The following is a 25,117-nucleotide window of genomic DNA, read 5'->3' as shown; positions in this document are numbered from 1 at the left end:
TTCTGGTGCCAACATAGCATGCCCACAACTTCCTAACCCGTACATCTTTTGAATGTGGGAGGAAACCGGAGCACCCGGAGGAAACACACGCAGACACGGGGAGAATGTACAAACTCACAGACAGCGGCGTTCGGGCTACTGGCACTGTAATAGCGTTATGCTAACTGCTACACTACCATGCCACCCATGATTAGGTATATAGAATGATGAGGTAGGGCAGACTGCAGGAAAACTTCCTCCATATCAGAGGTAGATAAAACTAGAGGAGATTGATTTAAATCAGTCATGTTTACTGTCATATATACAACTACAGGTCATTTCATTTTCTTTCATCATTTCATTTCATTAGTGTTGTTCATTTCACCGTCCCCCTTCTCTGAATTCCCCAACTACAATGTCCTCTGAGTACAGATAAGAAGTATTTGTTAACGACTCACCTACTCCCTCTGGCTCCACACACGTTGCCATTTTGGTCCCTAAGGTTCCATACTCTTTCCCTGGTTACCATCTTGCCCTTAATATCATTTGGGATCTTCCTTAACCTTGCCCATCAGTGAAATTGTGTGTCCCCCTCTGCCCTCCATACACACCCCAACACTTCCTGTGCTCCTGAAAAGCTGTTTCAGTGGGTGCTGAGCAGCTGGACAGTTGTTTGGAAATGGTGACCTTCAGAGTTGGAGTGTTGAGATTAAAATACAGGCTGATTCTTGGCTCAAAGTGCAGATCAAGTTACAGCAGCACTGTCATCACAAAATGTCACCTAGATTTCACTGCTTAAGGTTGGAGGGTGGATTGGAGTGTCCTGTAATACTATTGACCAATGGGGCACCTGAGTGCTTTTGGAGACACCTGATGTTTGAATGTGTGGACAGCTGGAGGCAGGGATCAGCCTGAAGGGTTAACCCTTTCCCTTGCTGCCTGACCTGCTGAGGGCCTCCAGCAATTTCTGTTTTTATTTCAAGTTCCCAGCAGCTGCAGTTCTTTAATTTTCACGGCCAGAACCATAGAACAATACAGGCCCTTTAGCCCACCAGGTTGTGCTGACCTTCAAACCACTCCTAAGACTGACTAACCCCTTCCTCCCACATATCCCTCTATCTTAAATTCCTCCATATGCTTATCTAACAGTCTCTTGAACTTGACCAACGTATCAGCCTCCACCACCACCCCAGGCAGTGCATTCCATGCACCAACCACTCTCTAGGTGAAAAATCTCCCTTGAACTTCCCACCCATTACCTTAAAGCCATGCCCTCTTGTATTGGTGCCCTGGGAAAGAGGTGCTGGCTGTCCACTCTATCTATTCCTCTTAATATTTTGTATACCTCTATCATGTCTCCCCTCATCCTTCTCTCCAATGAGAACAGCCCTAGCTCCTTTAGTCTCTCCTCATAATCCATACTCTCTAATCCAGGTAGCATCCTGGTAAATCTCTGCACCCTTTCCAATACCTCCACATCCTTCCTATAATGAGGTGACCAGAACTGGACACAGTACTCCAAGTGTGGTCTAACTAGAATTGACTGCGGTCTGATTTCCAGATGTACACAGTGCAGCCCAAGTTCGGATGATTTTTCCCTGTAAAGTTCATGACAACCTACACCATAGTAGGAGGCTACTTGGCCCATCACATCCTTTCCGGCTGTTAAAGAACTACCCTGGACAACCATACATCCCAGCTCTTGATCTGCAGCCTCCAGGGTTTGAGCATGTTAGGCACACATTGAGGTGCTTTCTCATGTGACAATGGTTTCTGCTTAAACTATAAATCCAGGTAGTGAGTTCCAGAAAACACCATCCTCTGGGTGAAAATAATTAAAGTCGGGTTCATTGTCATCTGCACAAGTCCATGTGTGCACAGGTGCAATGAGAAACTTACTTGCAGCAGCATCACAGGCACATCACATCAGGTACGCAGCATTCACAAGAAAAACATAAATGATATACATTCTTTACAAAATAACGCATGTAGAACAAAAACAACAAAGTCTATTTTAGTGCAAAGTGATGAGAATGGTCATAATGTTGCTAAACTGTACTGGTAACTGAGGTTTTGGTGTTTGGTTCAAGAACCAAATGGCTGAAGGGAAGTAGCTGTTCCTGAACCTGGTGGTGTGGGACTTCAGGCTTCTGTACCTCCTGCCCGATGGGAGCTGTGAGAAGATGGCACGGCCCAGATGGTGGGGATCTTTGGTGATGGGTGTTGCCTTCTCGAGGCAGCACCTCCTGTGGATACTACCAATGGTGGGGAGGGATGTGCCCATGATATATTGGGCAGAGTCCAATATATCACAGGCAGCTTCTTGTGTTCCTGCACATTCGAATTGCTGTCCGAGACCGTGATGCAACCAGTCAGGACACTTTCAACAGTACATCTGTAGAAGTTTGTTGGAGTGTTCGGTGATAAGCCGAACCTGCTTAACCTCAGAAAGTAAAGACACTGGCGTGCTTTCCTTGTGATTGCATCTATGTGCGGAGCCCAGACAGGTCAAATAATTTTCCTCACTTCCCCACTAATCCTTTCAGCAATTATACTAAATATATGTCCCCTGTTTACCTAGTTCTCTAGGCTTTGCAGAATTTTATGCACTTTAATTAACTCATGGAACAGAACCATCAAATGATGACAGACACAGGAGGCCATTTGGCCACTGTGTCTGTATCGGCTCTCTTTCAGAGCAACTTACTACTTCCACCAACCCCGTTTTGCCTGTAGTCAGAATCAGGTTTATTATCACTGACGTATGTCTTGTATAGTTTCCCTTACTTTATATTTATCCAGTCCCCTCAGAAGGCCACAGTGGACATACCTCTGCCACACCTCATTCCAGATCCCAACCACACTGCATCAAGAAGTTTTTTTTCACGTTGCTATTAATTCTCTTCTCCTTTATCCTGTCCACAGGACCTTTAGTCCTTGACCCGTCCACCAACAGAAACAATCTCCCACGATGCCCTCTATCCACACCCCTGTTCATTTTATGAACTTGTATTAGATCTCCCCTCAGCCCTCTCTGAAGAAAACAGTCCCAGCCTCTCTAATCTGTCCTTGTAACTGGAGTTCATCATCCCAGAAACCACTCGTAAATCTCCTCTTGACTCTAATGTTATCACATCCACGTGCAAGTTCTCATTTTTGTCCTTAATGGGCCCCACTCCTCCACGTCCTACCATTTTACTATTACATGCCTAGAGAGCACATTTTGGATTCCCATTGATGTTGGCAGCTAATCTTTTCTCATACTCTATTTGCCTCTTATTTTAACTTTTTCTCTTCCCCTGATTCTTTCGTCATCAGCCTGGTTGCCACTGGTATTTAGCCTAACAGTTGTCATGAGCAGTTGTTTTACACGTTATCTTCCTCAGTATTTCTTTTGTCATCCAGGGAGCTCTGCCCCAGTACCTGAATCATGTCTCCCTCTAAAGGAGCCCAATGTTCTGTTCACTCTCTTCTGTTGCAAAGTAAACAGCTCAGCCTAGACCATCTCTCCTCATAACTATAATTGTCCAGCATTGGCAAGATCCTCATGAATCTCTGCACCCTCTCGAGTTCTATCACACACTCCCTATGGTGTAACCAGAACTGTACACAGTGCTCTGGCTGTGTTTTATGCAGTTCTAGCATCACCTCTCTGCTTCATTCCTCTGCTAAGACAGGCAAGTATCTCAAATTCCTTCGGAACCATCTGATCTATTTCAGGAATTTGTGGACATGCACTCCGATCCTTCTGTCCCTTCAACTTCTTGTAGAGTTCAACCATTTCTTGTGCGTTCACTTGCCCAGCTGCACCTCTCTGCACACACTTCACGCTTCCCTGGATTGAATTCCATCTGTCACTTTCCTATTAAATCAGCTGTGGAATCAACTAATCATCAACATTGGTCTGTGAAGGAATAAGTTAAATGTTGCTATCCCGTCCAATCGAATCTCACTCTCCTCTCTCCCTGTGCTTTAATATCCCACCCAATCGAATCTCACTCTCCCCTCTCTCCCTGTGCTTTAATATCCCGTCCAATCGAATCTCACTCTCCTCTCTCCCTGTGCTTTAATATCCCGCCCAATCGAATCTCACTCTCCTCTCTCCCTGTGCTTTAATATCCCGCCCAATCGAATCTCACTCTCCTCTCTCCCTGTGCTTTAATATCCCGCCCAATCGAATCTCACTCTCCTCTCTCCCTGTGCTTTAATATCCCGTCCAATCGAATCTCACTCTCCCCTCTCTCCCTGTGCTTTAATATCCCGCCCAATCGAATCTCACTCTCCCCTCTCTCCCTGTGCTTTAATATCCCGCCCAATCGAATCTCACTCTCCTCTCTCCCTGTGCTTTAATATCCCGCCCAATCGAATCTCACTCTCCCCTCTCTCCCTGTGCTTTAATATCCCGCCCAGTTAAATCACCCTCCCCTTCTCCCTGTGCTTTAATATCCCGCCCAATCGAATCTCACTCTCCTCTCTCCCTGTGCTTTAATATCCTGCCCAATCGAATCTCACTCTCCTCTCTCCCTGTGCTTTAATATCCCGTCCAATCGAATCTCACTCTCCCCTCTCCCTGTGCTTTAATATCCTGCCCAGTCGAATCTCACTCTCCCCTCTCCCTGTGCTTTAATATCCTGCCCAGTTGAATCACCCTTCCCCTCTCCCTGTGCTTTAATATCCTGCCCAGTCGAATCTCACTCTCCCCTCTCTCCCTGTGCTCTTCCAGGTTAGACACTGTTCCAAAGGAACAGGCCAAAGGGGAATGGAGGTGGGTGGCACTGCTAATCGAGGGAGGCAGCAGAGCAGTGCCGAGTGGTGACATAAAGGCAGTGGATAGTGATGTGGAATCAGTTTGAGTTGAAACCAATATTAGCAGGGAAGGAAGAAACAAGTGGGGGTGTTCTATAGACCCCAAAATGTGACATCTCTGCAGGTCAGTGCATAAATGGGGAAATATCAAGGGTATATGATGTTAATCTACATATTACAAACCAAACTGGCAAGGGTATCGTAGAAGAATTTGTGGAAAGCGTATGGGATTGCTTTTTATAGCAGTACATTGCAGAGCCTACCTGGGTATGGGCTATTTTAGATTTAGTCTTGTGTAACCAGGAAGGATTAATAAGGGGTCTTGTGGTTAAAGGTGCCTGAGGGGGTAGTGACCACATCATGATAGAATTCCAAATGCACTTTGAGAATGTCCATAATTAGTGTCTTCAAGTTAAATCAGGGCAGATAGCCAATGGCAACACACGTGGATAGGGTGGTAAACAAGGCATACGGCTTGCTTGCCTTCATTGGCCGGGGCATTGAGTACAAAAAGTTGGCCAGTCATGTTGTAGCTGTATAAAACTTTGGTTAGGCCACAATTGGAGTATTGTGTGCAGTTCTGGTCGCCCCGTTACAGGAAGGATGTAGAGGCTTTGGAGAGGGTGCAGAAGAGGTTTACTAGGACGTTGCCAGGACTAGAGAGTATTAGCTACTAGAAGAGGGTGGCCAAGCTTGGATTGTTTTCTCTAGAGTGTCGGAGGCTGAAGGGCGACCTGTTTATAAATTTATAAGTAGGGTAGACTGTCAGTTTTTTTTCCCCAACATGGAAATGTCATATACTAAGGGTATGAATTTAAGGTTGGGGGGTGGGGGGGCTAGTTTAAATAGAGTCACAGAGCAATACAGCATGGATACAGGCCCTTTGGCCCAACTATTCCATGCCGATCAGTGCCCAACCCAGCTGGTCCCAATTTCCTGCGTTCGGCCCATCTAAGCCCCACCCCTCCATGTACCTATCCAAGTGCTTCTTAAATGATACTGTTGTACCTGCCTCACCCACTTCCTCTGGCAGCTCGTTCCATATACTCATCACCCTCTGTGTGGGGAAAAAGTTGCCCCTCAGGTTCCTTTTAAATCTTTCCCCTCTCACCCTAAACCCTATACCCCCTAGTTTTGGACTCCCCTATTCTGGGGAAAAGACTGTTACCGTCCACCTTATCTATGCCTCTCATAATTTTAAACATTTCTATAAGGTTACGCCTCAGTAAAGGAGATGTGCGGGGCAAGTTTTTTTTTTACACAGAGTGGTGGGAGCCTGGAACAGGCTGCCAGGGGAAGTGGTGGAAGCAGGTATGATAGTGATGGTCAAGAGGCAAGTAGAGAACTCATGAATTGGCAGGGAATGGAGGGATACAGACCATGTGCAGGTAGATGGATTAGCTTAATATGGCATCATGGTCAGCACAGACATGGTGGGACGAAGGGCCTGTTCCTGTGCTGGACTGTGCTATGGTCTATGTTTTATGATTAATATCGATGGATAGCATGGATGTGGTGGACTGAAGGGCCTACTTTTGTGCTGACACTATACTACACTGTGTATCCTTGGACGTTCAGCTCCCAAAGACATCCATCCTTTAGCCACGTCTCAGTGATGGCCGCAACATCATACCTGCCAGTCTGTAGCTGTATTTCAAGATCATCCACCTTATTTCTTATGCTGCGTGCATTTACGTATAATACTTTAAGTCCAGTATTTGGTATTTGCCTACCTTGGGCCCATATCCCTCTAAACCTTTCCAATCTCTGTACCTGTCCATGTGTCTTTTAAAGATTGTTATTGTACCTGCCTCAACCTCTTCCTCTGGCAGCTGATTCCACATAGATACCACCCTCTGTGTAAAAAAAAAAGTTGTCCCTCAAGTTCTTCTCAATTCTCTCCCCTCTTACCTTAAACCTATGCCCTCTAGTTCTTGATTCCACAATCCTGGGAAAAAGACTGCATGCATTCACCCTATCTATTGCCATTGTGATTGTATACACGTCTATGAGATCACCTCTCAGTCTCCAAAGGGATAGTCAAAGCTTGTCTAACTCAGTCCCTCAAGTCTTGACAGTAAGCTTGTAAACCTTTTCTGTACTCTTTCCAGTTTAATAACATCTTTCCTATAGTAGGGTGACCAAAACTGAACACAATACTCCCTGTACAACCGCACCATGACCTCCCATCTTTTATATTTACTACCCTGACTTATGAAGGCCTGGGTGTCAAAAGCCGCCTTTACCACCCTATCTACCTGTGACTCCACTTTCAGTAAGCCATGTACTTGTACCCCAAGGTCCCTCTGTTCTACAACACTCCCCAGGGCCCTGCCATTCACTGTGAAAATCCCACCTTAATTTGACTTCCCAAAATGCAACACCTTGCACTTATCTGATTTAAACTCCACTTGCCATTTCCTTGGCCCACTTACCCAGCTGATCAAGATCCCCAGTAATTTCTTGATAACCTTCTTCACTGTCCACCATACCACCTATTTTAGTGACATCTGCAAACTTATAGATTCTCATCCAAATCATTGATATAGCTGACAAACAACAAAGGGCCCAGCACCGACCCATGGCACACCACTGGTCACGGGCCTCCAGTCCGACAAGCAACCTTCCACTGTCACCCTCTGCTTACCGTCAAGCCAATTCTGTATCCAGTTAGCCAGCTCTCCCTTGAGTCAGGAGTGTCTGCAAAAAGACTTTTGTTGAGGCAAAGCATCTTAGGAATTGCTTGAGTCTGCAGTATCTGAGTGCATGTTGGATCAGAACCTGCTGGAATCTGTCCTGAATTACTGTACCATTAGAGAATTTGTAGCCAACACTCCTTCCCCTCCCCTGCACATCATTTCCATCCCTCCCATTCCCACCACCAGCCCCCATCTCATCACCTTTACACTGGTGTTATGAATGGGATGTGGGCATCTTGGACACAGCCAACATTTATTGCCTGTGCCTAATTGTCCCTACGTCACGTGACATTTCATGTGGAAGCTGAGGGTGAACCACATTGTGCTTCACAATCCCATCGTCCTCCTCCCACAAGACAGCCACATGACAGATTATCAGCCTCTTTATATAACACAGAGACTGGAACTAGTCACAGAGCTATAACTACAGTCTAACCAATGTATCTGGAGATCAGAACTGTGTACAGTGCTCCCAGTTTGATCCAAGATATATGGTCATCAAAACTGTGCACCGTACCCCTAGCATGGTCTAAGCAAGGAATATGCAGACAAGAACATATGCCTAATGATCCCAGTGATGCCTTACCAAAGGATCTAGAGACCAGAACTATGCACTGTTCCAAATATGGTCTACCAAGATGTAGGAGCTAAACCATGTGTAGCTCTACAATGTAGTGAGTTCCAAAAGGAATGCTCTATTCACTCTTGAAAATTCAAATCCCACATGGCAAATGGGGAATTTAAATTCAACTAATTAAAGAAAGGATCTTGGGATCCTACGGTAGAAGGAGGGCTCTGCTTTGCTCGTTCAGTCTCACTGCCCGCTCCACTCATGGAGAGGGATAATTTGGAGACCTTTAACTTTTGTCCTCTAAACGCGTTTCTGATTATACCCCTCAGTGAAATCCTCCCTCATTTCTTCCTGCCTCCTCTTCTCAGTCACACTGACCTTGGTATCTTGGCTGGTGAGCCTTTCTCCATGTGTGGGTCCAGACGGGGGGGGGGGGGGAGCAGAGGAGAAGAATGGTATGGGTCGGGGTGAATCGAGAGAGCCCTGTGTTTACCCAGCCTCTGTCAGGTCTGAGGAGGATGTACAAGAGCCCTGTGCACTGTGCTCAAGACCCTGGGAGAGTGAGGTGAGGATCACACGGATGGACCATCACCAGCAGCTCCTCAATCTGTCTGAGCAGAGCTCTGAGACTTCGCTCTTACAGCTAGGTGAATTATACAAGGCTACAGCCTCCTGTTGCTAAAACAACAGCTGCACAGAGATAAGCATCAAAGTCAATAAAGTGGCTGTTATTTAAAACTCAGTTTGAAACTGTGGTAGCAATTCAAAGTATATTATCCAGTCTGTCAAGTTTCATTCAAATCAGTCAGCTGGTGTAATGGGCAAAGTGCAGAGACTCCCAGTGAGAATCTCCCCAGTGGCCAGGCTGCCATTGTGCTCCTGTCCAGACACAGCAGAATATTGCTTTAAATTGGTAAATTGGTTTATTATTGTCACATGTACCAAGGTACGGTGAAAAGCTTTGTTTTGCCTGCCACCTGTACATATAGGTTGCATCAGTAGCACCTTGGGGTAGTACAAAAGGCAAAAAAATAACAGAATGCAGAATAAAGTGTTACAGTCACAGAGAACATGCAGTGCAGGCAAACACCCAGTCTGTGCTCCCAGCTCACCCAGTCCCTCCTCTACTTTTTCTTCCCTTTCTCGCATTAGAAATGTGACTACGTTCCAGCAAGCATTTGATTGACTTTACCAGATAAGCTGAGCTTGGGAAAGGTGCTGTTGAAATGCAGGCTTCTCCAGCACAGCCGTAGTGGATCTGCTTTTGCCAAGGTTTGGTCCGTGCAGTAACAATCAGGTACTGTATTGTGTAGAGTATCGTATACTCCTCCTGGGCCACATAGTACCTTCCTAACCATTGCTGGGAAGATGGTTTTAGAAGCCCATGATACTTTTGATTGGCCGTAGGGAAGTGATAGAAACAGCAAGGTGGTCCAGTTATGGCAAATGAGTCTCAATGTGCGCAGATGTGATGTTCCCTGGTCTGGATCTAAATGGGGCAGAAGTGAGCAGTTTCTCAGTGGTGAAGGTGAGAAGCAGTGGTGGTCCACTGACTTGGATGTACATGGATCATTAAAATGTCAGGGACAGGACAGGAACTAAGCAGAGTGCAACTGAAAGATGGGTCTTTATCTCTGAAGGACTGGAGTAGAAGGAAGTTGTGTCAACAGACCTGGTTGGACATCATGTAGACCACCGTGAGCAGTTGTGGACTCCACACCGCAGGGAGAGACGGGCGTGGTGTCCCTGTGGACTCCACGCCACGGGGCGAGAGAGGGGCATGGTGTTCCTGGGAAGATCCCTGCTTCAACTGTGAGCAGAGATTATGAGCACTAGGATTGTATTCTCTCGAATTGGGAGGTAAAGCAGTGAATTGAATGAACATTTCAGGATATTAAGGGCATGATCGGGTGGACAGAGAGAAACTAGCTGTTATAATCTGGGACAAGGTGGCAGGGTCTGAAAGTGAGAGCTGAAGAGAAACTGCAGACCTTTGATGAAGTCTCTCTTTGAGAAAGGGAAATCGATGCTAGATTGCTGAAATGTTTTTATTCATACATATTACAGGGGAAGGGGAAGGCAGTTGTTGAAGTCAGGACGTACCCTCCATGTACTCATTCATACGGAAGGAAAAGCTTCAGGGCTGAATGTCCCCCAGCTGTCATGAACCAACAAAAAGGCATGGTTCCTTTGTTGCAGTTTCATACAGAACTTCCTCAACACCATTTATTCTATAAAGTCCAACTCAAGGGGGTGAAGAAGCTTTTGTGTTCAATAATTTCCCATCTTAATACTTGGACATATGTCTGATGCCATTTCATAGTCTCGCTGCTCTCAATCTTGTAATCTCCTGTATCTCTACAAGTCCCCCCCCCACCCCCCAATCCGCGCTCTTCCTTCCTGATCTCTGGAGCCTCATCCCTTCGGCTGCCAAGGCTTTAATCTCTGGAATTCCTTACTGGAACCTCCCCACCTCTCAACCGCTAAGACATTTCTTAAAACATACCTACTTGAATAAACGTTTAGTCACAAGGACTGTTACTGTCTTCAGTGGCATGGTGTTTCAGGTCACTTGGGCATTTGCTGATGTTAAATGCGCTGCTGCCATGGTTGTACTTGTTCTGCTGTCAGTAAGTCTGCAGCAGTAGGAGCCTCAGTTTCAGGTGCCTGCGCAGCCTTCCTTGGCCTGACCGGTTGCAGCGGCATAAACTGGCCTGATTTCAGCCTGCCTGGAGCTCCTTCATTTTCTTCGTCTGAACATTGAGCTGATTTTTGATTCTGTTCCAGCTGTAAACTGTTGTCCTCTTTCATTAAAATCTCCTTACCCGACCCAAATAAAAATTCCCTAGGAGGCACAGGCTGTACTGCCGGTTTGTCCCCGCATCTGCGTGAGTTGTCTGTCCAGCCACACGGAGCCAGGTGCGGTCTGTCGCAAGTCCAGCTAACAAAGTTCCAGGTATAATTAGTCCATGAGCTGCTGTGAGCAAGTCCTCCCCCCAATGTTGAAGCAGCTACAACCTCTGCCTCAGGAACACAGGAACTGTCAGGACACCCCTGGCCTTTCAGCACTACCTCTCCAAACCACCACCACCACCTACCCCTCCCTCCCTCCGTAAAGTGTTTTTGGTCACCTGAACTAATATCTCCCTGTGTGGCTCTCTGTCAGAACGCTGCAGTGAGCTGCATCAGGCTGACTTACTGTGGAAAGATGCTGCATAACGGCAGGTTGTTGTTGCATTACAGTGGGATGATGGGCCAGTGGTGTGTCCCCAGTTCCCCTGATGACCCTGGGATGGACGGTGTGGGACACAGTGGGGGACACGGTGAGGGACGGAGGGGACACAGTGAGGGACAGTGGGGGGGACGGAGGAACAGTGGGGGATACAGTGAGGGACAGTGGGAACATGCTGTGGGACACAGTGAGGGATGGGGGACACAGTGAGGGACAGTGGGGGCACTGAGGGGTGGAGGGGGCACAGTGCTGCTTGAGAGAGACTGACTGTTTTTTATGGCAAAGCTCTGCAGGGGGCCACACACAGCAGGGATCTCGGGGTGGGGGGGGGATTGCACACAGCAGGGATCTCGGGGTTGGGGGGGTTGCACACAGCAGGGATCTCGGGGTGGGGGGGGGGGGTTGCACACAGCAGGGACCTCGGGGGATGTGCAGTGGAGTGGTCTGATATCCCACCCGGTGAATCCCAGCTCTTGTGGAGAATTCCTCCGTGAAGCTGCAAGGACTGTGCCGGGGCAAGCGCGATACATATGATAAGATTCACCAACCGGTTTAACCCGCCGACTTGGTTAAGTGTCTAACTGGACCACTGTTCCAGAGCTGACATTTGGGGCTTCTGCTTTGCATCACCTGCTTGTTTCCAGTGGCGTTACACACGTCTACTGGTCTGATTCACCTCTTGGCTCTCACTTCCTTTTTTTAACCTTATTAAAAGTGGCAAAAAATGTTGTAGTGCAAAGGGGAAGTGATGTCGGTGATTGTTATTGTTCAGTGTGTAGCTCGAGCCAGCCCCGTGAAAGGGCAGGAATGATTTTTAAATCTAGTACCTTGGGTGATCACAGCCACTCTCAGCATAACGGCTAAAACACATCTGCTGCCGTTTGCCTGGTGTGGCAGCCCAGTCCACACACAAAACATCTCAGAGATATATCAACCATAGTTCAGAGACTGATCAGTTCAGTTTCCACCCCAGGAAACAGAGAGCTGGATATTTATCTTTAACACTGTGATGGAGAATGACAAGTGAAGTGGAGCTGGGCAAGAAGCTGTGCAGAGCCTGGACCCAGGCAAAGTGATGGTTGTCCAGAGGATCTTGGGAGATGAGAGCGGCAGACACAAGGCCAAGTGTCTGCTACCTGTAAGCTTGAAACAAATCCATCATCACTTCAGTCTCCTGCCTTCCTTAGCAACACAGCAACCACACCTCAAAAGATAGGAGCTGTGTTAAAAGCAGAGAACACAAGTTCAAATCCAACAATCAATAATTGGGTGAGAGGACAGGCTGGCTGTGCAGACTGCTGAGTTGCAGAAACGCCTTTGGTTCATTGACATCCCTTTGAGTCATAAACCTTTGGCCTGTAGGTGACCCTTATACCTTCCGGTTTCCCACCAGTGCTTTAAGGAATCCAGTAACAGGCAATGTCATGGAATGGTCACAAGACACAAGCAGGCCATTTGTGTTGATAGAGTCATAGCCATGGAGATGGACAGTATGACAGTCCTATAGCCCACTAAGGCCTCACTGGCCCCCAACCATTGACAGTAATTCACACAAATCCACAGCAGCCGTGTCTATGAGCACTTCAGTAGGCCCACTCCTCTGCACCTCCCCACAGACCTGCAAAATCTTACCTTTCAGATACTTATCCAGCTCCCTTTTGAAGGTACAGTTGAATCTGCTGCCAGTACTCCCCACAGTGCAGTCCATGCCCCAAACACTTGTTGTCGAGGAACCATTCCTCCTAACGTGAGTCGTCATCTTTTACTGTCCTCTGGTTCTCAACCCTCTGCCACGGGAAGAGTTTCTCTCTATCTGCTCTGTTGTTACAGTGGGTAGAGCCGCTGCCTCACAACACCCACCTTGGTCCAGGTTCAATCCCTACCTCGGGCGCTGTCTGTGCGGAGTTTGCACGTCCTTCCTGTGACCGCATGGGTTTCCTCCCATGTCCCAAAGACGTGTGGGTAGGTTAATTTGCTGCTGTAAATGAGGTAGAATCTTGGCGGGGAGGGGGGAGTTGATGAGAATGTGTGGAGAATATAAAATGGGATGAATGTAGGATTAGTGTAAAAGCAGTGGTTGATAGTCAGTGTGGACTGATAGGCTGAGAGCCAGTTTTTGTGATGTATCTTCTCCGGCTCCCTGGCTTCCTCAGTCTACCACACAACTAAAGTCCATTCCACTGCAATTATTTTGGTCATTTTTCTCCTTGTTTGGGCCTTTACATCATTCCTGAAGTGTGGTGCCCAGAACTGGACACGATACTCCAGTTGTGGCTGCAACAGTAATTTATGAAGGATCATCATGTCTTCCTTGCTCTTGGGCTCCGTGCCTCTGTGTTTAACCACTTTCTCAGACTACCCTGCCACTTTCTCTGAACTACGCACACATCCCAGCTCTCTCTGCCCTTGCACTACGACACTCCTTACATTGCCTCTTCTTGTTCTTCCAACAAAAATGGAACATTTGATACTTCTCAGCGTTAAAATTTTAGCTGCCTGTCTACATCTCCTTGGACAGTATCACTGACCCTCCTTACAATTCACCGTGCCTCCAATCTTTGTATCATCTACATATTTCAAATTTGTGTCCTGTATACTCAGGTCTAAATCATTCACATCATGTTAAGAAAAGCAGTCATGCCAGTACTGATCCTGGGGATTTCACGGTACACTTGCTGCCAATCTGGAGAACAACCTTTCACTTCACTCTGTTTCCTGTTAGTTCAGCGCATTTTGTCTGCACACTGCTCCAGTACTCTGTATCCCTCAGCTTCCAATATTGATGGCTCCCACTTTGTGGCAACTTGCCGAATGCCTTTTGGAGGACCATGTCCATCCCACCAATTACATTACCCTCATCAAACGCCCATTACTTCATCAAAAAGCTCTTTTAAGTCAGTCAGACACAATTTGACAGATGCATGCTGGCCTTGTGCATTCAATCCATATTTGTCCAAATGACTACTGATTCTGTCCCTAAGAACCTGATGTATGGGAGCAGGAATAGGCCTTCAGCCGGACTCACCATTCACCAAGTTCATGGCTAATCTTCCAGCTCAGCACCATTCTCATTTCCCTCCCCATGGTATTCAGGCTATCAATTTCTGTTCTGAATGAAATCAATGACTGAACTTCCACAATTCCCCAGGTTGAAAATTCCAAACATTCCTCATCCTCTGAGTGAAGAAATCTCTCATCTCAGTTGTAAATGGCCTACACTTTACTCTGAGACCATGACCCTTGTTATAAGTTCCTCAGCCGGGGGGAAACTTCTCAGTCTGTTGAGCCCTGTAATAATTGTCAAAGTTTCAATCAGATCACATCATGTTCTTCTAACCTCCAGAGAACACAGTTCCTCCCAGTCTACTCAAATGGCAATTCCACTGTCCCTGGAGCTAGTCCAGTGAATATTCTCCACACTCGCTCCAAAGCAAGAATATAAAGAGATCAAAACTGTACACAATACGACCTACTAGGGGAAAGCCACAGCAGTCAGGTCTCGGGCTTAGAGTCTGGCTCTTTGGCTCAGAAGGGGAGAAGTGATAGGGGATTCATTGGTTAGGGGAGCAGACAGGAGGCTTTGTGAACAAGAAAGAGACCCTCGGATGGAATGTTGCCTCCCAGGTGCCAGGGTCAGAGATGTCTCGGATCGAGTCCATAGCATTCTGAAGGGAGGGTTAGCAGCCAGCGGTCATGGTACACGGTACCAGTGACAGGTAAGAGAAGTGATTTCAGGAAGTTAGGTGCTAAGTTAAAAGACAGGACCTCCAGAGTGATGATCTCAGGATTCCTACCCATGCCACATGCTAGTGAGGCAAGAAATAGGTAGATAGTGCAGTTTAACGTGGCAAAGCAGATGGTGCAGGGGGGAGGGCTTCAGATTTTTAGATCATTGGGTCTCTTCCAGGGCAGGAGGGATCTGTACAAATGGGATGGTTTACACCTGAACTGGAGGGGGTCCAATATCCTTGTGGGAAGGTTTGCTGGTGCTGCTCGGTGGGGGTTTAAACTAGAGTTGCAGGGGGGTGGGAACCAGAGTGGCAGGGCAGCAAGTGGAGGGGCTGTGGGGAAAGTAGATGTTAAGACTACAAGCAAAGATGGAAACCGAAAGGTTGAGCGTGGTGGGACTGATGTTCTGAGTTGTGTCTATTTCAATGCAAGGAGTATTGTAGGTAAGGCAGATGAACTTAGAGCACGGATCTGTACCTGGAATTATGATGCTGTAGCCAATAGTGAGACTTGGTTGCAGGAGGGGCAGGACTGGCAGCTCAATGTTCGGGGTTCCATTGTTTCAGACATGAGAGAGGGGGAGGTATTAAAGGGGGAGGGGTGGCATTACTCATCAGGGAAAATGTCACAGTAGTGCTCAGAGAGGACATACTGGAGGGCTTGACTACCGAGGCAATTTGGGTAGAACCAAGGAATAAAAAAGGGATGACCACGTTAATGGGACTATATTGTAGACCTCCCAATAGTCAGCAGGATTTAGAGGAGCAAATTTGTAGAGGGATAGCAGACAGCTGCAGCAAATATAAAGTTGTGATAAAAGGTGATTTTAACTTTCCACATATTGACTGGGACTCCCATACTGTAAAAGGACAGGATGTGATCGAGTTTGTCAAATGTGTTCAGGAAAGTTTCCTCAATCAATATGTGGAGGTCCCAACTAGAGAGAATGCGATACTGGATCTCCTCTTAGGGAATGAGACAGGGCAGGTGACAGAAGTGAGTGTAGGGGAACACTTTGGATCTGGTGATCATAATTCCATTAGTTTCAAAGGAAAGGACTGATCCAACGGTTAAGATTCTAAACTGGAGGAAGGCTGATTTTGATGGCATCAGAAGGAATCTGGCAGGCATGGATTGGGATAGGTTGTTTTCTGGCAAAGAGATGCTTAGTAAGTGGGAGGCCTTCAAGAGTGAAATATTGAGAGTACAGAATCTGTATGTTTCTGTTAGTATAAAAGGCAAGGCTAACAGGTTTGGGGAACCTTGGTTATTGAGGGATATTGAGGCTCTGGTAAAGAAAAAGAAAGCACACATTGGGTATAGGCAGTTAGGATCAAATGAGGCTCTTGAGGTGTATAAGAAATGCAAGAGAACACTTAAGAGAGAAATCAGGAGGTATAAAAGGGGACTTGAGGTTGCTCTGGCAGACAAGGTGAAAGAGAATCCCAAGAGTTTCTACAGCTATATTAAGAGCAAAAGGATAGCTAGGGACAAAGTTTGGTCTCTTGAAGATCAGCGTGGTCATCTATGCGTGGAGCTGAAAGAGATGGGGGAAATTTTAAATTTTTTTTTGCATCTGAGTTTACTCGGGAGACAGACACAAATTCTATAGAACTGAGTAAAAAGAGTAGTGAAGTCATGGACCATATCTGGATTACGGAAGAGGAGGTGCCTGCTGTCTTGAGGCAAATTAGTGTGGATAAATCCCCAGGGCCTGACGAGGTGTCCCCTCGGACCTTGTGGGAGGCTAGTGCAGAAATTGCAGGGGCCCTGGCGGAGATATCTAAAACCTTAGCCACAGGTGAGGTGCTGGAGGACAGCTAATGTTGTTACATTGTTTAAGAAAGTCTGTAAGAATAAGCCGGGAAATTATAAGCCGGTGAGCCTGATGTCAGTCGTGGGTAAATTATTGGAAGGTATTCTAAGGGACAGGATATATAAGTATTTGGATAGACAGGGCCTGATTAGGGATAGTCAACATGGCTTTGTGCGTGGCAGGTCATATCTAACCAATCTTATAGAGCTTTTCGAGGAGGTTACCAGGAAGGTTGATCAGGGGAAGGTAGTGGACGTTGTCTACATGGACTTTAGCAAGGCTTTTGACAAAGCCCCACATGGGAGGCTGCTCCAGAAAGTAAAGTCGCTTGGCATTCAGGATGAAGTAGTCAATTGGATTCAACGTTGGCTTAGTGGGAGAAGCCAGAGAGTGGTAGTAGATGGTTGTCTCTCTGACTGGAGACCTGTGACTAGTGGTGTGCCGCAGGGATCGGTGTTGGGTCCGTTGTTGTTTATCATCTATATTAATGATTTAGATGATAATGTGGTAAACTGGATCAGCAAATTTGCAGATGACACCAAGATTGGAGGCGTAGTGCACAGCGAGGAAGGCTATCAAGGCTTGTAAAGTGATCTGGACCAGCTAGGAAAATAGACTGAAAAATGGCAGATGGAATTTAATGCAGACAAGTGTGAGGTGTGCACTTTGGCGGGCAAACCAGGGTAAGACTTACACAGTGAATGGTAGGGCTCTGAGGTGTGCGGTAGAACAAAGGGACCTGGGAATTCAGATCCATAGTTTCTTAAAATAGTGTCGCAGGTAGATAGGGTCATAAAGAGAGCTTTTGGCACTTTGGCCTTCATAAATCAGGGCATTGAGTACAGGCGTTGGGATGTTATGTTGAAGTTGTATAAGACGTTGCTGAGGCTGAATTTAGAGTATTGTGTGCAGTTCTGGTCACCTATCGACAGAAAAGATATTGATAAGCTTGAAAGAGTGCAGAGAAAATTTACACGGATTTAGGAGCCGAGAGGTAATGTTGCAGATATATAGGTTGCAGACCTCACTTGGAGTACTGTACTCAGTTCTGGTTGCCTCACTACAGGAAGGATGTGGAAGCCATAGAAAAGGTGCAGAGGAGATTTACAAGGATGTTGCCTGGATTGGGGAGAATGCCTTATGAAAACAGGTTGAGGGAACTCAGCTTTTCCTTCTTGGAGCGACGGAGGATGAGGGGGGACCTGATAGAGGTGTATAAGATGATACGAGGCATTGATTGCGTAGATAGAGGCTTTCTCCCAGGGCTGAAATGGTTGCCACAAGAGGACATAGGTTTAAGGTGCTGGGGAGTAGATATAGAGGAGATGTCTGGGGTAAATTTTTTACTCAGTGGTGAGTGCGTGGAATGGGCTGCCGGCAATGGTGGTGGAGGCAGATACGATAGGGTCTTTTAAGACACTTTTGAATAGGTACATGGAGCTGGGTAAAATAGAGGGCTATGGGTAAGCCTAGTAATTTCTAAGGTAGGGACATATTCGGCACAGCTTTGTGGGCCAAAGGGCCTGAATTGTGCTGTAGGTTTTCTGTGTTTCTGTGGATGTTGCCAGGACTTGAGGACCTGAGTTACAGGGAAAGGTTGAATAGGTTAGGACTTTATTCACTGCAGCACAGGAGAAAGAGGGGAGAGAGGTATACAGAATTATGAGGGGTATAGCTAGGGTGAATGCTGCAGGCTTTTTCCCCTTGGGTTGGGTGAGACTAGAACTAGAGGTCATAGGTTTAGGGTGAAAGGTGAAATATTTAAGGGGAATCTGAGGGGGAACTTCTTCACTCTGAGGGTGGTGCGAGTGTGGAACGAGCTGCCAGCGGAAGTGGTGGATGTGGGTTCAATTGTAACATTTAAGAGAAGTTTGGATAGGTACATGGATGGGAGGGGTTTGGAGGGATGTGGTCCGGGTGCAGGTAGATGGGACTTGGCAGTAGGGATACTGAGGAGCAGATTGGCAGTTAGTTTTTGGAGAGATGTGAAAATAACAGTTATTATAATGGGAGACTTCAACTATCCAAATATTGTTTGGCACCTACTTAGTGCCGAAGGTTTAGACGGGGCGCAGTTTAAGTGTGTCCAGGACAGATTCCTGTCACAGTATGTTGACAGGCCGACTAGAGGGAATGCCATATTAGATCTAGTTTTAGGTAATGAACCGGGTCAGGTGACAGGTCTGTCGGCGGGTGAGCATTTGGGGGACAGTGACCATTGCTCCATAACCTTTAGAATTGTCATGGACAGGGATAGGAGCAAAGAGGACAGGAAAATATTTAATTGGGGGAAGGCGAATTATGAGGCTATAAGGTGAGAACTTGGGAGTGTAAATTGGGATGACATTTTTGAAGGGAAATGTACTATGGAGATGTGGTCAATGTTCAGGGATCTTTTGCAGGATGTTAGGGATAAATTTGTCCCAGTGAGGCAGAGAAGGAATGGTAGGGTGAAGGAACCGTGGGTGACGAGAGAGGTAGAACAACTAGTTAGGAAGAAGAAGGCAGCATACATAAGGTGTAAGCAGCAAGGATCAGACAGGGCTCGTGAGGAATATAGAGTAGCAAGGAAGGAGCTTAAGAAAGGGCTGAGGAGAGCGAGAAGGGGACATGAAAAGGCTTTGGCGAGTAGGGTTAAGGAGAATCCCAAGGCTTTTTTCTTGTACATGAAGAGCAGAAGGATGGCTAGGGTAAAGGTAGGTCCGATCAGAGACAAAGGTGGGAGGATGTGCCTGGAAGCTGTGGAAGTGGGTGAGGTTCTCAATGAATACTTCTCTTCAGTATTCACCAAGGAGAGGGGTCTTGATGCTGAGATCAGTGTAGGTGAGGGTAATGTTCTAGAGTCTGTAGATATTAAGAGAGAGGATGTGTTGGAGTTGTTAGAAAATATTAGGATAGATAAATCCCTGGGCCTAATGGAATATTCCCCAGGCTGCTTCGTGAGGCGAGGGAGGAGACTGCTGAACCATTGGTTGGGATCTTTGAGTCCTCATTGTCAACGGGGACGGTACCGGAGGATTGGCGGGTGGTGAATGTTGTCCCCTTATTCAAAAAAGGTAGTAGGGATAGTCCAGGGAATTACAGACCGGTGAGCCTTACGTCTGTGGTGGGTAAGCTGTTGGAAAGGATTCTAAGAGATAGGATCTATGAGCGTTTGGAGAAACATGGACTGATTAGGGACAGCCAGCATGGGTTTGCGAAGGGAAGATCTTGCCTCACAAGCCTGATAGGGTTGTTTGAGGAGGTGACCAGGAAGATTGATGAGGGTAGTGCAGTGGATGTGGTCTACATGGATTTTAGTAAGGCGTTTGACAAGGTTCTGCATGGTAGCCTTCTTCAGAAGGTCAGAGGCCAAGGGATCCAGGGAAGCTTGGCTGTGTGGATTCAAAATTAGCTTGACTGTAGAAAGCAGAGGGTTGTGGTGGAGGGAGTGCATTCGGATTGGAGGGCTGTGACTAGTGGTGTCCCGCAGGGATCAGTTCTGGGACCTCTACTTTTTGTGATATTTATTAATGACTTAGATGAGGGGGTGAAAGGCTGGGTTAGCAAGTTTGCAGATGACACAAAGATCGGTGGTGTTGTGGATAGTGTGGAGGGCTGTAGAAGCTTGAAGAGGGATATTGATAGGATGCAGAGCTGGGCTGACAAGTGGCAGATGGAGTTCAATCCAGAGAAGTGTGAGGTAGTACCCTTTGGAAGGACAAACTCCAAGGTGGAGTACAAGGTAAATGGCAAGATTTTGGGCAATGTAGGGGAGCAGAGGGATCTGGGGGTTCACATCCACAGATCACTGAAAGTTGCCTCACAGGTGGATAGGGTAGTTAAGAAAGCTTATGGGATGTTAGCTTTCATAAGTTGTGGGATCGAGTTTAAGAGCCGCGAAGTGATGATGCAGCTTTACAAAACTCTGGTTAGGCCACATGGAGTACGGTGTCCAGTTCTGGTCGCCTCATTATAGGAAGGATTTGGAGGCGTTGGAAAGGGTGCAGAGGAGATTTACCAGGATGCTGCCTGGATTAGAGAGTATGGATTATGAGGAGAGACTAAAGGAGCCAGGGCTGTTCTCATTGGAGAGAAGGAGGATGAGGGGAGACATGATAGAGGTATACAAGACATTGAGAGGAATAGATAGAGTGGACAGCCAGCGCTAATGCTCAAAACAAGGGGTCATGACTTTAAGGTATTGGGTGGGAAGTTCAAGGGTGATGTCAGGGAGGTTTTTCACCCAGAGAGTGGTTGGTGCATGGAATGCGCTGCCTGGGTTGGTGGTGGAGGCTGATACGTTGGTCAAGTTCAAGAGATTGTTAGATAAGCATATGGAGGAATTTAAGATAGAGGGATATGTGGGAGGAAGGGGTTAGATAGTCTTAGGTGTGGTTTGAAGGGCAGCAGAACATGGTGGGCCGAAGGGCCTGTATTGTGCCGTATGGTTCTATGGCAGAAAACCAGGCTGGCATGGACTAAATGGGCTGAAAGGCTTGTTTCTGTGCTGTAGTGCTGTATGACTCTATGACTCACGGTGTGGTTTCACCAGGCCCTATATAAATGCAGTAAGGCATCTTCAGTCTTGTACTCAGATCCTCTCACAATATGTAGGCAACATACCATTTGCCTTCCTAATTACTTGCTGCACCTAAATGTTGGCCTTCACTGACTGTGTACCAGCAGAAATAGGTTTCTTTACACATTGATACTCTCCATCTCCCACCATTTAAAAAGTACCTTCCTTTTCTCTTTGGTGAAACAAACTGGATGACTTCATATTTTTCCCACATTGTTCCATCTGCCATGTTGTTGTCCACTCAGTTAGCTTGTCCATGTCCCCCGATGTATCTGTATTCCCCTCCCGCCTCACAGCCCCACCAGGTTGTGTAGTGTCAGAAGGCTGGGAAACATGATACTTGGACCCCTCGACCAAATCATTGTGTAGATTGTGAATAACTGGGGCTACCCCACTAGCCACAGTCCACCGACCTTAGAACCATCCATTTACCCCCACCCTTTGCCTTCTGTCCATCAACCGGTTCTCTATGCCAGTAGGTTACCACAGTTCCATGCGCTCTGACCTTGATGATCAACCGGCTGCCTGACACCTTATTGAATGCCTTCTGAAAATGAGAAGTACACCATATCCACTGGTTGCAGAAGACAAATGCTGGAGGAACTCAGAAGGTGAGTAGCATCTGTGGAGGCAAAGGATAGTCAACGTTTCGGGTCAAGACCCTTCCTCAGGACTGGGAGTAATGTGTTCAGAGTAAAACTGGTTGCCCCATTCTCTATTCCACTGGTCTCATCTTCAAAGAACCACTAGATTAACCAACTTCCTTTCAGGCTGACACTGTTCAATCCTGTTTTTTCTTTTCAAGGTGTTCTTTTATTACATGTTTCAGAACAGAATCCATTCTTTTCCCACACAGACATGAGACTAGCAGGTCTAGTTTACTGTTTTCTCTGCTCTTCCTTAACAGTGGGATTCACATTTGCTCTGTGCAATCCACAGGGACTGCTTCAGAACGTGCCGAGGTTTGGTTGACGATAATCTAGGGAGTTGCGGAGAGAGCGGTCCCTGCTGAAGGCGGAAAGGGGTGGGGAGGGGAAGATGTGTTTGGTGGTGGGGTCTCGTTGGAGGTGGCGGGCATGGCAGAGAATGATATGTTGGAAACCTGCACTCTGTCCGTAAGTTCACTCCTCCCCCCCACCCATCCCGCTCCCATCCTGGGAACTTACCACTGCCCCCACCATAGGTGCCTCACCTGCCCTACACCACCTCCATCCAGTCCTTTCAGGTGAGACAGAGATTCACCTGCACCTCCCTTAATATCATCTACTGCATTCGGTGCTCCAAGTGTGGCCTCCTCTGCATTGGTCATCAAACGCAGACTAGGTGACTGTTTCACAGAACACCTGCACTCTGTCTGTAACCGCGATCTGCATCTCCCCGTTGCCAGTCACTTCAACTCCCCCTCCCACACTATCACTGATATGTCAGTCCTCGGCCCCCTCCACTGCCAGGAGAATTCCAAGCGCAGACTGGAGGAACAGCACCTCATTTTCCATCTTGGAACCTTGCAGCCTAACAGCATGAACATTGAATTCTCCCACTTTAGGTAATCCCCACCCCCCCCGCCCAGGCTTCTTCTCTTCTTCCCTGTCCTAGCCTCCTTTGTTCTACCTTTCTTTTTCCCCTTTCTCTCCTTACCTTTGACCCCTCCTCTGGTGGATCTGATCTCCCCTCCTCCCCCGCATCTACCTATCACCACCCTGTGCCTGCCCCACCTCCCCTCCTTTGTCCACCCATCACTGCTGTGCTTTTCCCTCCTATATATTGTGCTTCCCCTTTCCCTATCTTAAGTCCTGAAGAAGGATCTTGACCTGAAACGTTCATCGCCTGCTTTTCTCCACGGATGCTGCCTGGCCTGCTGAGTTCCTCCAGCATCATCGTGTTTTTGACCTAGATTCCAGCATCTGCAGTCCTTTGTTTCACACAATCTTTATCCCCTAGCTATTCTTTCTAAAACTTACCCTCCTTACTGACTGATATGTAATTATTGGGTTTAGCTCTACAGCCTTTATTAAAAATGTGTAAAATCTGCAATTTTGCAGTGGATCTTTCCTCTGGGATCCACACCATGGTAGGCATGGACAGGTTGAGCTGAAGGACATGTTTCTGTGCTGGTTCATTCTATGCCCTTCTCTCAGTGTCAATAACATTGAAAGGTTTCTGACTGCACCCTGGAAACCATGGGTCTTGCAGCAAGAGCAATAAACTGCATTTATATGACACCTCTCGACCAATATGGCCCAGGAGTATTATCAGACAAAATTTAACATCTAGATACATAAAGAAGTATTGAGGCAGATGACAGAAGCTTGGTCAAGTGGATTGAAGGAGGAGGAAGAGGTGGAGAGGGTTAGGAGTGAATTCCAGAGCTCAGGGCAAATAGCCAACAATGGAGTAATTAAACTGGCAAATGACCGGGATGGGAATGTACGTGGTCTGATGACACGAAAATTAGTGGAATTGTAGATAACGAAGAAGGATACAGTGGGACATAGATCAACAGAAAAGTTGGGCGGAGCGGTGGCAGATGGAATTTAATCCGACACGAGTGAAGTAATGCATTTTGGGAAGTCAGATTCTGGTAGGGACCTTGGAAGCAATAGAACAGAGGGACAAGGTCATAGCTGACTGAAAGTGGCTATACAGGTGGATAGGGGAGTGAAGAAGGCGTTTCGATATGCTTGCTTTCATAAGCTGAGGCATTATGGTCAGAGTTGGGACGTCAAGTTGTAGCTGTATAAAACACTTGGAGTATTGTGTACATTTGTGGTCACGGCACTACAGGAGGGGTGTGGTAGCATTGGAGATAGCGCAGAAGGGATTCACCAGGGTGTTGCCTGGAACGGAGGGCTGTGGTTACAAGGAGGGATTGGATAGGCTGGGTTTGTTTTCACTGGAATGTAGGGGGCTGAGGTGTGACCTGATGGAGGTTTATAAAATTATGAAGAGCACAGATAAGGTATATAGTCAGTCTTTTTCCCAGGACAGGAAGTCTGGAACTAGTGAGCACAGGTTTAAGGTGAGAGGGGAGAAACTTAAAGTAGATCTGTGGGATACATTTATCACGCAGAGGGTGGTTGGCATGTGGAATGAGCTGCCAGAGGGGGTGGTGGAGATGGGTACAGTTTAAATGATACCTGGACAGGTACTTGGATAGGAAAGCATAGAGGGATATGGGCCTAATGCAGGCAAATAGGATTAGTGTGGATAGGCATCATGGACGAGATGGGCCGAAGGGCCTGTTTGTGTGCTGTACGATACTATAATTCTATTAAATACTACGATGCAACATACTTGACGGGCTGAATGGCCTCCCTCTGCCTATTCCAGTCTGGGGATGTGGAAGTTCACCATTTAGTTGCAGCCCGTAAGCTCACCTATTGCTGTTCTTTCAGCCAGGGAAGAGGAGCCTGGAGGAGAGGCGCTCGAGCCTGGATGCGGAGATAGACTCACTGACCAGCATCTTGGCTGATCTAGAGAGCAGTTCACCATATCAGCCTCGGCCTCGCCAGGTGAGTAGCACCGAGTCACGGGAAATGTTGGCATTGGATTGCTGCAGCGACGGGTGTGAGTGTACTGTGGTTTATTCAAAGTGAGCAGCGTGGTGTTGCCAAACAGCAAGTTCCTGAGGCATGGGCCATCCTCTCTTCAAGGGATGACCCTGATGTGGCTGAGGGGAAGGTTCTGCTGGGAAACCAGCTGACAGCACAAAGCTGACAGGCCA

The 25,117-nt window shown here is 47.1% G+C and overlaps 1 protein-coding gene across 4 annotated transcripts in view; it reads left to right on the top strand.

Moving 5' to 3' along the window:
* The window catches only part of lpp (LIM domain containing preferred translocation partner in lipoma), a 307,384-nt gene that overhangs the window by 183,125 nt on the left and 99,142 nt on the right, over nt 1-25,117 (top strand). For all 4 annotated transcript variants that reach the window (XM_052017882.1, XM_052017881.1, XM_052017879.1 and 1 more), the window contains exon 4: nt 24,789-24,905. In XM_052017882.1, the coding sequence (XP_051873842.1) occupies nt 24,789-24,905 (117 nt within the window). The remainder of the gene's footprint in view (nt 1-24,788; nt 24,906-25,117) is intronic.

This window comes from Pristis pectinata, chromosome 6 (assembly GCF_009764475.1).
Source record: "Pristis pectinata isolate sPriPec2 chromosome 6, sPriPec2.1.pri, whole genome shotgun sequence".
NCBI lineage: Eukaryota > Metazoa > Chordata > Chondrichthyes > Rhinopristiformes > Pristidae > Pristis > Pristis pectinata.
Note: the sequence above shows the minus strand (reverse complement) of the source record. Positions and strands in the feature narration are given on the sequence as shown.